The 14538-nt window shown below is 36.1% G+C and overlaps 1 protein-coding gene across 1 annotated transcript in view; it reads left to right on the top strand.

Annotated features, from left to right (window-relative positions):
• The first annotated feature begins 346 nt into the window (after positions 1-346).
• Positions 347-14538, top strand: part of LOC129223764 (ATP-dependent Clp protease ATP-binding subunit clpX-like, mitochondrial) — a 70790-nt gene continuing 56598 nt past the window's right edge. The window contains 3 exon segments of the mRNA XM_054858123.1: positions 347-499; positions 13937-13985; positions 14093-14195. Of these exon segments, the coding sequence (XP_054714098.1) occupies positions 14132-14195 (64 nt within the window). The 5' untranslated portion in view covers positions 347-499; positions 13937-13985; positions 14093-14131.

Here is a 14538-nt window from a genome sequence, read left to right as displayed (position 1 = left end):
AGCTACTTACCCGAAGAAGTTTGTTTTTATAAAGTTTAAAATTTCAACAAAGTTGCGTTATTTAAGAATTCAATGCCCGCACAAGTGAAATAATCGTCCAGTTTCAACCAACAACAATGCTGTTTAAACAACTTATACGGCATGAAGGAAAACAAATAGGAATTTCGGACAGCTGTTTCAAGGTTTATGGAGCACTTTTTTCAGTCAGCAGAAAGTTTCCCCATCATGAAGAAAAGGCTTCCTAAGGCATTGAAACAGCTGTCTTCAAGTGAACTTGCAATTTTTTTTTAGAAAATGCAATGTTTTTGATCAGTTATTAGCGAATTGCAGGTTTGAGTGGAGAAATTTACTCTTACTGAATGGCAATCAATCGGTGATGGCGTGACATATGTTTTCAAGAAATCGTTTTCGTGATATTTATTTATATTTTTAAAAGCCTTATCTATTTGCTAAAGTCTCTGAACTGCGGAGATTTCTTCGTCGAAAAATATTCAAAATGGTATCTTTATTTATGAAGTACTTTTTATCAGATATTCAGTTTTGAACACAGTAAAATAGTAGTTTTCTTGCATCAGACATCAGACTTACGTAAACTTAGTCTGAAATTTGTTACATTCGTTTCTGTTTTTGAAAATAGTTTCGTTTTCAATATTTGTTTTTCTCAATGTTATGGGTGAAAAATTGCAGTAGAAAGTTCATCTTTTAGTATTTCATACTTTCGATTCAATTGTTCAAAATTTAAAAAAATAATGTGAAATTTTTTATATATGCTCATATACACTTTACTATAAAGGCTGTTTTTAATTGCTATTTCGAGTCGAACATCACATATTTAAAGCGTTTAAATTGTGCTTTGTTTTGACGTTTTTCTGCTTTTTTTTTTTTTCATCAGAGGGAGGTAAATTTTCCTACTATGTATATAATTTGCTACCCTTCAAAAGTAGAAATGTCTAATTATTTGCATTTCTTATTTAATTTGTTTTTATTTATTCTTTAGTAGGTATCTGATTTGAAATATCTTTATTCTTTTTTTTCATTTTGTAATTCGTATTCAAATTGATACTGTGTTAAAAAATTTTACTGCCCATATTGTGTGACCCTGTATTTTGGCTATATAAGGAACATTTAAAATTATTAATGTTTCACACAGAATTATTTTTACCTATAATTTATGCAATACAGTAGAATCAATAACAAAGAATTTTTGTGTATGTGCAATAAAAAGTTGCTTACAAAGTAAAGAGAAAACATTTGCTTATATTTATAAATACAAATACAAATACAAAAGTGACGACCAGCAACAGGCTCTGGGCCCAGCTAGACTGGTCTTAGTCAATTTACAATCCCCAGTGAAGATCAATGGCCCTCTTAAAACTGTCTACTCCTTTGCTCATTACCACCTCTTCCGGTAAGCTGTTCCCTGCTAAAATAATAATTTTTCCTAATATCCATGTTAGCCTGAGATTTAAATAGCTTAAAACAATGACCCCTTGTCCTGTTTTCAGTGCTAAACTTTAGCCCCGTAACATCTTTCGTTTTAATAAATTTAAACAGCTGAATCATGTCCCCTCGGTCTCTTCTTTGCTCAAGACTGTACATTTTTAGCCTTCTAAGCCTGGAATCATTATCTAAGTGGGAAAGTCCACTTATTAGCTTTGTAACCCGCCTTTGAACCCTTTCCAATACATTAATGTCTTTCTTAAGATAAGGAGACCAAAACTGAGCAGCATACTCCAAATGGAGTCTTACCAAACTTCTATATAAGGGCAGAAGAACTTCTTTAGATTTATTTGAAATAGATCTATTGATAAACCCAAGCATCTTATTGGCTTTGTAGCTAGCAATGCTGCACTGTTGGCTAAACTTTAAATCCTGACTTATTAAGATCAGTAACTTTGTCTGCCTGACTAATGACTAAACCTTGCAAATAATAACTTGTACACTTATTTCCATGCCCTAAATGTAGCACTTGACATTTCCCAACATTAACAGCCATACCCCATTTATCAGCCCACTCCGTAATATGATCTAGATCCTCTTGCAGCTGATTTGCTTGTTCTTCATTTTCTACAATCCCCATAACTTTGACATCATCAGCAAAACAATTCTTGTTCCCAGAAATATTTTTATGAATATCGTTCATAAAGACAATGAACAAAACAGGCCCTAACACTGATCCTTGAGGAACTCCGCTTAAGACCTCACTCCAATTAGAATAATTTCCCCTTACAACTACTCTTTGTTTCCTTCCGGTCAGCCAGTTTTTTACCCAAATGAAAGTTTTCCCTCCTATTCCTATATCAGCTAATTTGCTAAGTAGAGCAACATGCGGTACCTTATCGAAAGCTTTTTGAAAATCAATGTAAACAACATCTACAGGCTTCTTATTGTCCAAAGCCATGATAACTTTGTCATAGAAATGTAATAAATTAGTTGCACAAGATTTACCTTTCCTGAAACCGTACTGAAAACTAGTCAATAGATTATTAGTCTCTAGAAAATTTACTATCTTAATTTTCATCAATGTTTCAAAAATTTTGCAAACCACCGAAGTTAGACTCACAGGTCTATAATTTCCCGCACTCCCTTTAGACCCTTTCTTGAAGAGAGGTGTAATGTTAGCCAGCTTCCAGTCCTCTGGCACTGTCCCCGAATTATAAGAAGCATTGAAAATGTTTGCGATTACATCTGCTAATTCCTCTGCACATTCAACTAAAATTTTCGGATAAATATTATCTGGCCCCAGAGCCTTAGTCTCTTTAATTTTTTTCAAATGAAGTAAAACGTCATCCCTGGAAAATACAAAGTCCTCAAGCTGTACTATAGCTTGTGTCTTGTTAGTGTCAACTGTTGAGATACAGTTATCATTAAAAACACTCGAAAAAAAGTTATTAAGAACATTAGCAATATCACTATCGTCCTGAATTAAAATTCTGTGCTCATCAACCAGTGGCCCAATATGACTATTTCGAACTTTCCCCGAATTAGCGTATGCAAAAAATCTCTTGGGATTCCTGTTTATGTTATCTGCCAGTCTTTGCTCCAACTCTCTTTTCTGAATCCGTACCAAATACTTAAATTTACGCCTTGCCTTACAATATTGGAGCCTACCTGCACTGTGACCTGTTTCTCTAAACCTATGAAAAGCAGCTTGCTTGTAATTTAGAGCATCTTTAGTTTCCCTGGAGAACCACATTGGCCAAATTTTAGTGTTGACACCCTTTCTCCTAAAAGGAACATGATCCCTAACCATATTCGCTAGATTTTCCTTAAACTCTGCCCATTGAAGATTCACATCACTATTGTCCAATCCAAAAGGAAAAACTGCTTTCAAACTCTGCCGAAGTGCCACAAAGTCAGTATTTCTGAAATTGGGCACAAACCTAAAATTCTCTACTTTGTGCATATCAAATTTAATCCCAAACCTAATATTGTTGTGGTCACTATCTCCAATGTGTTCCCCTACATATAACCCCTGAACAGAGCCTTCCATGTCGCAGAAAACTAGATCCAAAATAGCAACCTGTCGAGTACCCTGAGTTATAATTTGATCTAAGAAACAGTCACTAATTACTTTCAAAAATTCCTCTTCTCTGCTATTACTATGGTAAAATTTATTCCAATCAATTCCTGGAAAATTAAAATCTCCCATTATGATGACTGACCCCTTGCTAGAAATGTCACTAATAATACTAAACATCTGTTCGTCTTGACCCTGGCTTAAGTTGGGTGGCCTATAAATATTCCCTAAACATAGTTTTTTGCCCTTATTACTAATCAACTCCAGCCAAATCATATCAATCTCATTAGGTTTATCATTTATTACCAATTCATTGCAAATTAAAGTGTCTCTGATAAAATAAAGCCCCACCACCTCTTTTACCTACTCTATCTTGTCTAAACAAATTATACCCAGCAATAGATCATCACCCCAGCAATCATCATCATTTTCGGTAGCCCATGTCTCGGTAACTCCAGTAATATCTAACCTCTCGTCTATAATTATGCTTTTCAATTCTTCCATCTTGTTCCTAATACTACGAGCATTTGTATAAAAAACCTTAAGTAAGCCCATCTTACTTTTATTTAATGCTGCACGATTGTTTGAATCCCAACTGTTAAAATCTTTTATCTTATTAGCCACCCTATTTCCATTTCTACTAAAATCCCAATAGTTAGTACCCTTTCGAATTCTGCTCCTTAAACCATGCCCCCCATTCCAACTTAGTTTTTTGATTCTGAAGCCTCTAAAACCAAACCACTAACCATTTTGACCCCTGTAGAGCTCAGATGCGGGCCATCCCTAGCAATCCAATCGCGTTTACATTTACTCCACACATCAATAAACCTGATACTACGCTTAAAGCAAATTTCCTTGAGTACCAGGTTCATACACCTAGCCCGTTGGTTTAACCAACTCCTATGCACACCATACCTGGGAAGCAAACCAACCACTTGAACATTTGCCGAACAGTTGGTTGCTTTGTCCAACAGGGAATCCCATTCCTTTGTAAACTCATCGTTGTTACTATGGCCTACATCGTTAGTTCCCACCCACAAAGTAACTACATCCTCTGTATTAAATACCCCCTTCTTTTCAGCAACCCTAATTACATATCTCACCCGAGCCCCTGGCAAACAACATCTAGCCACTTTACGTCTAACTCTGCCTATTGAGTTTCCCACCTCACGCACCATTGAATCTCCAAAAATTATACCCTTTGTTTCCCAGTCAGTCACATCAGCAATAACTTTCCCCTTGACCTCTGGAATTTTCCCACTATCTAACACACAGCTAATGCCCACATCCTTTTTGCTAACTTTCCCCTTTCCCTCTGGAGTGTTTACCCCATCTACATGCCTACAGCCTAATGCTAACTCACCCTCCAAAGTAAGCATCCTAACTCTGATTTCTGAGAGTTCAACACAATTTGTACAAATGAAATCCTTCTCAGACTCATCCTTCCCCTTAAACAAGCAGAACATCCGACATAGGTCACAAGAAATCCACTTGTCCCCTTTACCACTTTTAACCTCCTTCATTATGCATATAACTCCCATTCTAGCTCAAAATGGTACACTTAAAAAGTCAATACAAAAATACAAAATTGGAGAAATAATGCTAATTATTAGAATTAGAAAGCATTGGAAGTAAAAGATACAAATATTACTAAATCCTAAGACAAGCAGTAAATTAAAATAAACAAGTTACACCCTAAACAGAGCACTCAGGCTTAACAACAAGAAATCAGCACAATTTAGGCTTAGCTACACAGAATAGAAAAACACTTAAAGAAAGCAAGTAAATCAAAAATAAGACTTAAAAGCACAAGAATACTTAATTATATGATAAAATACTATAAAAATACTGAAACTAAAGTAGTAAAATAAACAATTACAGTAAAAAATCACTTATCTCAGGAGCAGCAAAAACACTCCCCAGCAACTCTAGCGGCGAAAAAAAAAATTTTGTGCAGATTTTTCTACAAAACTATAATTGCTTGCATAAAGTAAATGCTTTATCTAGAATAAGAATTTGAAATTTGTGAATTGCAGGCAGACCCATCATTTAGGGGGGGGGGGGAGGGGTCAGGAGGGATCAACTGCCCCTCTAGCTTTCAGAAATTTATGTATTTTATATAAATGAGGAATGGGTGTTCTTGGATATTAATGTACACACATAACACTATACGAGATGTATTCCAAAAGAAAGCAATTGAATTTCCCGGGCCTGTTTTATTGGTCGGAGTGGAATGGAACTACTTTGGTTAGGTGCGAGAGGTCCTAAGGTTTCCCAGAGCACCAGTCTCAGGGTTCTCTGAGCTGTGGAACTAGCCGGATGTCAGTTAAAGTTAACCTCTTCTCACCGACCGTATAACGGGAAAAATGGTACAAGATTAACTTTTGTTGCAAAACAACAAAATATCTTGAGGAGACTAACAGAATTATTCGTGAATCTTACGGGGACTCTTCTCTGACCTACTCACAAGTTTTGAAGTGGTTCAAGATTTTAAAAGAGGGCTGGGAAGAGTTCAAGACGAACAACGCTCTGGGTGGCCGTCAACCAGCAAACCAACAACAAGGTGACTCTTTGCCAATGAACTGGACATGTCCTCTACTGCTGTGTTTTGCATTGTTACTCCAGATTTAGCAATGAGAAATATGTGAGGCAAGACCGTGCCAAAGCGTCTTGCCACAACACGCTGCGAGTTCGTGAGTTCCTGGCAAAACACCAGGTGAAAACGCTGTTCTATCCCCCCTATAGCCTTACATTGCCCCGGCAAACTTTTTGTTCCTTCGGATTGAGGCAGACCTGAAAGGAACCCATGTTTTATCCATAGAAGAGATCCAATCAGCCGTGACATAGACCTTGGGAGAGGTCCCCAAAAACGCTTTTCATGGCATTTACCAGTTATGGCAGAGATGCTTATAAAAAATATGTAGAAGCCCCAGAGCATTGCTTTGAGGAATTTTAAGTGTTTATGCGAATCTGTTCAATAAATTACTTTTTTAAAAAATAATTGCATTACTTTTAGAATAGACAGGGTTGGTAAAAAAAGTTTTTTTTTTGGTTTAAACCAGGTTTATTTGGTTTTTTCACTATTTGTAAGAAAAGCACTTTTATTTTAAGAAAATCATGAAGATTTTATCAATTAACTGTTAAGGAATTTAATATTCATATTTGTACCTAATTTCTTCGCAATTAATTAAGAGTAAAACCTTGTAATTTCATTTCATCATATGTAAAGATTTCTGTAGGAGAATTGTTTGAAAATCTTTAACGTTATAGAAAATTAATACGTAAATGGGCCTTGGTATAAACAATCAAAGAATTAATTTACTGTGATAGTTCAGACATTATTAACTAATAGCCCAGTGGTTGGGTAGTTGAATACGGAAGTAATTGGTGGAAAGCTGGAAATTGTTTTAATTTATGCCGTATGGGTCTGTAATGACCATACTAAGTTTTCCCCCTTCTACTAAGTGAGCTTTCGCCACAGCGTCCAAATTAGTGCCAAAAAACATCTGTTTTTTCATTAGTGTTACAATATCTCAAAAATGGCTCTTAAAACGACCAAAAATACGTAGAGGTTTCTTGTAGAGCACAAAATACTGAACAAAATGAGTACCTACAACCTGCATTTTTGTTAAATATTAAGCTCACAACTCTATTTCAAAAATTGGCTTAAATTACTAATTAAGCGCTTAAAGCCAGAACGCACCTCGTTCCTACGCTCCCTAACGTAAAAAAATGGCAGGAAAACTTTATTATGTTCATTATTGTAATAGAAATATATCGTAGGTGGAATAAAGGTACGAATGAGAAGGAAGGAAGTTGAAAGTAAGGAGGGAGGGGGGGAAACGCGTATCCAGGTTAATTATGCTAACCCCTTCCCACTCCCACCGGCTCTCCCTTTCTCCACTGAAATACCTTCGTTCCCTCCCTTCCGTCCACTCACCCCTTTCTTAGAGGCCGAATAAACCTTTTTATGCTGAAATTTCTCCCATTCGCTAAAAATTCCGGAGGGTGGTTTCTTACAATCGAAATTTTAATGCATTTCCAATGGGAAACTATTATACAATATATTTAACAACACAGCTTTTATATCTAAGTAATTCTTAAAAGTAATTCTTCTAAGAAATTAAAAATAGTATAAAAGAAAATAAGTTCAGAAATGCAAAATTTGCTTCTCAGAGTATGTATGATGAAATTATACTCGAAACAGTATTCATATATCACTCATAAAAAGTAATCTTCTTTTTATCTAACTATTGACGATAAATAAACAGTCAGACTTATTTCAATGAACACTCAATTTTTGCATTCTAGTAGTGCAAAATGAAATATTGATCAAATTAACACACAGATAAGAGTAATTAAAAAGGTACTAGACACGTAATTGTAGAAAATATATTTAATTACGAAAACGTGAGGTACAAAGGGCAACATTCCAGATTTCAAAACAGCTCTTATTTTCTTATGTTAAATAAAGAAAGACATTAGATATTAAAAGTAAAATGCAATATATACATATGGGTCACCTAAAATGATGCGTTGAGCATCGCTAAAACATTTGACAACATGTGAAAGTTTCACATTGTGTGGAATTGTGATAAAAACTACAATAATTTTCTAGCTTAATGAAATTTAACATAAACAATTTTGTTACACATAAAATAAACAGTTAAATGAACTTAATTTTTTTTCTTGACGCTGAAAGTGTGTTGCAAATGTCAGTGTCAGTTTGGTCATTGCCACTTTCATTATTTTGCAAATGATCATATCGCTCCTCCAATGAGTCAACTTCTTCTAAATTGTCCTCCAGTATATCAATTTCCGCTTCTAAGTTAGTTGAGTTTGAAGTGCCGTCATCATCCTCCGGAGAGTTGGTGCATGCGTGCCCTCTGCAGCTGTAGCATATTGCAGAGCAGTTGATGCCCGCTTTTCGACAGCTACACACCAGAGTACAGCCTTTTTTGCACTTACACGAAATCGTGGAGAGCAATTCTAAAGGAGCTGGTTCTTTGCGGGTTGCGACTGGGAATAGTCCATGCTTATTTTTTTTCCAGCCCCAATCTAAGGGGCTTTTCGTGAATCCACTCCAATTGAATTTGCAAAAATGTACGGAAAGAGTGCTCACGTGCTGCTGCTGCAGTGGGAGGAAGAGCGGCTAAATTAAAAGTACTTTTTATTAGTGATTTTTTTAAACAGCTTAAACCTCAAGGAATTTAATGTTTCTTCACTGTCCTTTCCCCCATATAATGCTATCAAAGTTTTTTGCCCTGCTTCATCAATGCTATCAGGGGATGCATTTTCATTACGGAAAACTTTTACAGTTTGTTGTAACACTGTACAGTTCAAGATCTTGACAAATTTCTTTTTCCCTTGTCTAAAAAGAGCAGATGTTGTATCGCCACCATTGTAAGCTCTTTGAATTTGATATGCTTTCCGTCTCTTCTTCTATGGCTGCTTTCAACAAACGTTTGAATACCACGTTCTTTGACTTCAATCACATCACCTTCAGTGTATGATTTATCGCAAATCACGCACAAGTCAGCCATGTTCCTCTCAAAAAGTTCACTCACGCAAGCACAGAGTTAACTTGACTTCGAAATCAATACAGCAACTCAGTGGCATATCCACGGAGGAGGGGAGAGGGGAGGGGGTCCTGGGTTAAATTCCTCCCCAGAACTTCGACACATTCATTTTTTAAAAATAAATTTTAAGTAACGGTATTTAATTTTGTTCGAATGGGATAGATTTTAACAGAACAGCTTCTGACACACACCATTACTGCCATAAGAGAGCAAGAATGGTCTGTACAAAACGCAAAGGACATTATGGTCACTAAGCACTTCCAACGCTGCAAAAATCATTTTTAGGGAAACCAGGTGTTACACTACTGGCCATTAAAATTGCTACACCAGGAGGAAATGCAGATAACAAAATGATATTTATTGGACACATATATTATGTTAGAAATAAAAAATGATTAAATTTTCAAGAAATTTGGGTGAATAGATCCCGCGAAATCAGTACCCAGAACTACCACCTCTGGCAGCAATAACAGCGCTTATACGCCTGGGCATTGAGTCATACAGAGATTGGATGGCATGTACAGGTACAGACACCCATGCAGCTTCAAAACGATGCCACAGTTCATCGACCGTAGTGGCTGGCGTTAGCTGACGAGCCAGTTTTTCAGCGACCATTGACCAGACGTTTTCCATTGGTGAGAGATCTGGAGAACGTGCTGGCCAGGGTATCAGTCGAACATTTTCCGTACCAAGGAAAGTCTGCACATTCCCGGCCAGATGCGGTCGTGCATTATCCTGCTGAAACAAAGTTTCGCAGGGCTCGAATAAAGGGTAGTGCCACGGGTCGTTACACATCAGAAATGTAACGCCGACTGTTCATAGTGCCGTCAATGCGAACAGAGGGTGACGGAGATGTGTATCCAATGGCACCCCATACCATCACGCCAGGGGATGGGCCAGTAAGACGATGGCGAAAGCACGCTGTCAGTGTGCGTTCACCACGATGTCGCCTAACACGAATGCGACCAGCATGATATTGTAAACATAACCTAGATTCATCAAAAAAAATGACGTCTCGCCATTGGTACACCAAGGTTCGTCGCTGATCACACCATCGAAGGCGTTCCTGTCTGTGATGCAGCGTCAATGGTAGCAGCAGCCATGGTCTCCGAGGTGACAGTCCATGCTGCTGTAAACGTCGCCGAACTGTTCGTGCAGACACTTGTGGTCTCGCAAATGATCCCATTTCTTGACTCAAAGCTCGTGACGTGGCTGTACGATCCATGAAGGGCATGCGGATAACATGCCTGTCCTCTCGGCTTCTAGTGATTACTGGCCGTTGAGAACCAGCACGATGATCTGTATTACCATCCTGAACCCATCGATTCCATATTTTGCTAACTATCATCGGATCTCGACCGACGGCGAGCAGCAGTACTGCGATAGGAAAAACCGCAAACCCGGTAGGCTACAATTCGACCTCTATCAAAGGCAGAAACGTGCTGGTACGCATTTTTCCTTCTTACACGAGGCATCACAACAATTTTCCAACACGCAGCAACGTTCAAACTGAATTAGCACGTGGGAAAATGTCTGTACAATTTCCTTATTTAAACACATTGTAGGTGTCGCTGCGGGCGCGTGCGCTGTCTAAATGCGCTGAAAAGCTAATCATTTGCATATCACATCATCTTCTTCCTGTCGTTTAAATTTCATGTCTGTACTATGTCGCCTTCTTGGTGTAGCAATTTTAATGGCCAGTAGTGTATATCTGTTTTGTGATTCTTGATGAACTGCAGATGAACACTCTATGAGTTATTAAAAAGCAATTCCTACCTGTGTATAAGCCTGTGTTCTATATGAGATGCTTCGTCCTTGCCTCAAGCTAAAAAATAAATGTATAACCGGAAGTCGCTTATTCCCCTCAATGTTACCATTTCTAAGAAAAAATCTTAATTCACTCTACAAGCCTGGCACACCAAATTTTCTGTTATCTCGACGCTTGCAGTCAAGTTCGTCGATAATTTAGGATCTGTTACCAATTATTCAGGATAAGATTTTCGATTGCATATTGCAGCTGGAAAGTTTACTAGAGTTTTATTTCATAATTGCACATTGCAAACATCGTTTTAAGAATAAACTAGATCGTATCTTCAGTTTTTGATTTCAGATGCATGAAATTTGATTAAATTTATTTCAGTTATTGTATCACACAGCAAACTTATGGGGATTTTTCAAAATGATATAGCATGTAAGCAGGCAACAATGAACTTTCATTTTCAATATTAAGAATTTTGAATTCCTTCTTGCTAAATTATTTCGCAAGAACAGTTAAATATTCTGAGTTAAATATTCTGGCTATTATGTACATTAAAAAAAAAAGAACATTACTGTATCTGAATGATAGGTTTTAAATGATTTCGAGGAAAATCCACGAAGAATTTATAAAAGATTATAACAAACTTAACGGTAAATATGTCGTCCCCCGCTTTTTTAGTTTTTTTAAATGGTTATTGTGTCAAAACGAATCGTTAAGTATTGAGAGGGTGATATAATTAAACAACTTCTTAGCCATAAAAGCTGTTTTTTTAAATATATTGTATAATAGTTTCCCATTGTAAATGCATTAAAACTTCGATTTTAAGAAACCACCCTCCGGAATTTTTAGCAAATGGGAGAAATATCAGCATAAAAAGGTTTATTCGGCCTCTAAGAAAGGGGTGAGTGGACGGAAGGGAGGGAACGAAGGTATTTCAGTGGAGAAAGGGAGAGCCGGTGGGAGTGGGAAGGGGTTAGCATAATTAACCTGGATACGCGTTTCCCCCCCTCCCTCCTTACTTTCAACTTCCTTCCTTCTCATTCGTACCTTTATTCCACCTACGATATATTTCTATTACAATAATGAACATAATAAAGTTTTCCTGCCATTTTTTTACGTTAGGGAGCGTAGGAACGAGGTGCGTTCTGGCTTTAAGCGCTTAATTAGTAATTTAAGCCAATTTTTGAAATAGAGTTGTGAGCTTAATATTTAACAAAAATGCAGGTTGTAGGTACTCATTTTGTTCAGTATTTTGTGCTCTACAAGAAACCTCTACGTATTTTTGGTCGTTTTAAGAGCCATTTTTGAGATATTGTAACACTAATGAAAAAACAGGTGTTTTTTGGCACTAATTTGGACGCTGTGGCGAAAGCTCACTTAGTAGAAGGGGGAAAACTTAGTATGGTCATTACAGACCCATACGGCATAAATTAAAACAATTTCCAGCTTTCCACCAATTACTTCCGTATTCGACCTTTTTTCACTCCCCAACCACTGGCCTATAAGTAGTTAGTAGTACTACTACTAAACAAAGAATAAATTCTTGTAAATTAATTTCCTCATTGTCATAGCTATCTACGATAGATAAAAAAACTAAAGTTAAAATCACGTATTCTTAAACATGGAAAGTATTTTGCAGTAACTACAAATGAATCACAAGTTTGATGTACATTACAGAACTTTAAAAATCAAAAGATCAACGCATATTTTGTTTAAAGATTTTTAAAAAAAATACAAATCGTGCAATTTATTTACCTAACTAGAGGACCTGACAGACGTTGTTCTGTTCAAACTTTGTAAATTGAAAAGTTAAAAAATTTCAATAAACTATCAAGTGTTTAAACCGTTCTGTTGTAAAAAAAGTTTTAAAAAAATGTTTTAAGCTGCTATGATGTCAGAATGCGTATATTACAACTTGATTTATCAAATGCCCACTGAGCAGTTGATTTATTAACTATTTTTTCTCCCATACTTGATGGCTTGTTCCTTCAGCCATATTCAAAGGATAAAAAGCGTCCTCAGATATTAAGTTTAAAAATCTAACTACCCATCTAGAACAAACAGGAAATCCCGCTGCAACGTCCCCCATATGAAAAAGAATAAAGCAATCGAAAGGATATCGTTTAGGAAACTGATAAAGGTAAAAACAGTTCTCTGAGTAAGGGAAAATCACACCCCCTCTCCCGATGTAAAATAAATACATTCTTCAACTAAAATGACTAAAAACTCTTTTTAAACGAAAAACAATTCCTTGCAATATGAAATATTTCGCCAAATAAACAAAAAATACAATAAAATTACATTAACAGTAGCTTTAAAATGTAAACAAATGATCACGCAACTCTATTGTTTATAGCCAAAGTCGCCAAGCCACCACGTTACTGTAATCTAGCCAATCACTGAGCGAAGCTAACTCCGACCCATTAGCGGTCGATCTTTTGAATGAAAACTTTTTTAACTTCATATATTGCCAAATTTGTTCTTTCCATCAAAGATCAAGACCTTCCACTGCAATCATCTTTTGGGTACAGAAGTACCCCCGTTGTAATTTATCTGGACGAAAATAAAATTTGTTTCGTCTTTAAATTCCATCATCTTTTCCTTTAATAATGTACTGATTAATTAGATAATCCTTAAAGTATTCTTGACATTGGTGCCAAAACTCAGATGGATTTGAGCCGAGAAACAAACGGTTCTTTCTTATCATTTGGTTAGGAAAACTTAAAGCACTGATCCGCGGTCACACTACGACGACAAATCACACGCTTTGCGTGAACCTTCCAGTATTTTACTTTAAAATATATTACGGGACCTAAAACCGTTGCTTTTAAGAAATGAAGGGCTTCTCTCTCTGCTCAATCCTGCTCTCAGGACTTAAAAACATGTCTTTTGAAGCTTCAATAATGTATTTTTTTCCTTTTTCATTATGCACTATAAAACTGCTTTTCTTTATTCTACTTATTTTGAATTGACTAAATGACTAGATAGCTTTGATATAAAACAGAATAATGACTGTACTTGATTTTTCTTTGATATTTTGTATTTGAAATACAGTAATTGCATTTCTATTTTTAATAGATTGTTGAGTAGGAACTCAAAATACTTCATACAGTTCAAGCAAATTTAGGTAAGTTACTCTTTTTTTTTTTTTTTTGGGTATAGCAGTAATGCTCATGCTTAAGCTGATTGCTATTTTGTTAATTCTTATATGATTAATAAGTGAAATATTTTTAGGTGCATTTTCATTTAAAAAGGACTAGTGCTGTCTGTAGCATGTCATTTTCATGTGGCATTCACATAGTTAGGAGAGGAGCTGTGTCTCATTTCACAAAAAGATGTAAGCTATTTCATTTTGCACATTTTTTTTTATATCAAATCTTTGGTGTGTCTATGTGTAGGAAATCAAGTATTAGTAGGTAATTAATATGATTTTTTTTTCCTTTTGTAAATTCACAATTATATTATGTAGTTAAAAGCACATTCTTTGCTTCTTTAGTGGCATCAATATTTTTCAATTGAAGTACAGCCGAATCCTGATTTAACAAACCTCTGTTTAACGAATTTCGTGATTTAGCGAATTTTTCTTTTTCCCCCAACTAAAATGAAAGCAAAAACACCTATTTACCAAATAATAAACCCTGAAATAACAAATTATTTTAACAGCCTTTTTTTTTTAAATT

Source organism: Uloborus diversus, chromosome 6 (genome assembly GCF_026930045.1).
Source record: "Uloborus diversus isolate 005 chromosome 6, Udiv.v.3.1, whole genome shotgun sequence".
NCBI classification, from domain to species: Eukaryota; Metazoa; Arthropoda; class Arachnida; order Araneae; family Uloboridae; genus Uloborus; species Uloborus diversus.
The sequence above is the reverse complement of the archived record's forward strand: the minus strand, read 5'-3'. Positions and strand labels throughout refer to the sequence as shown.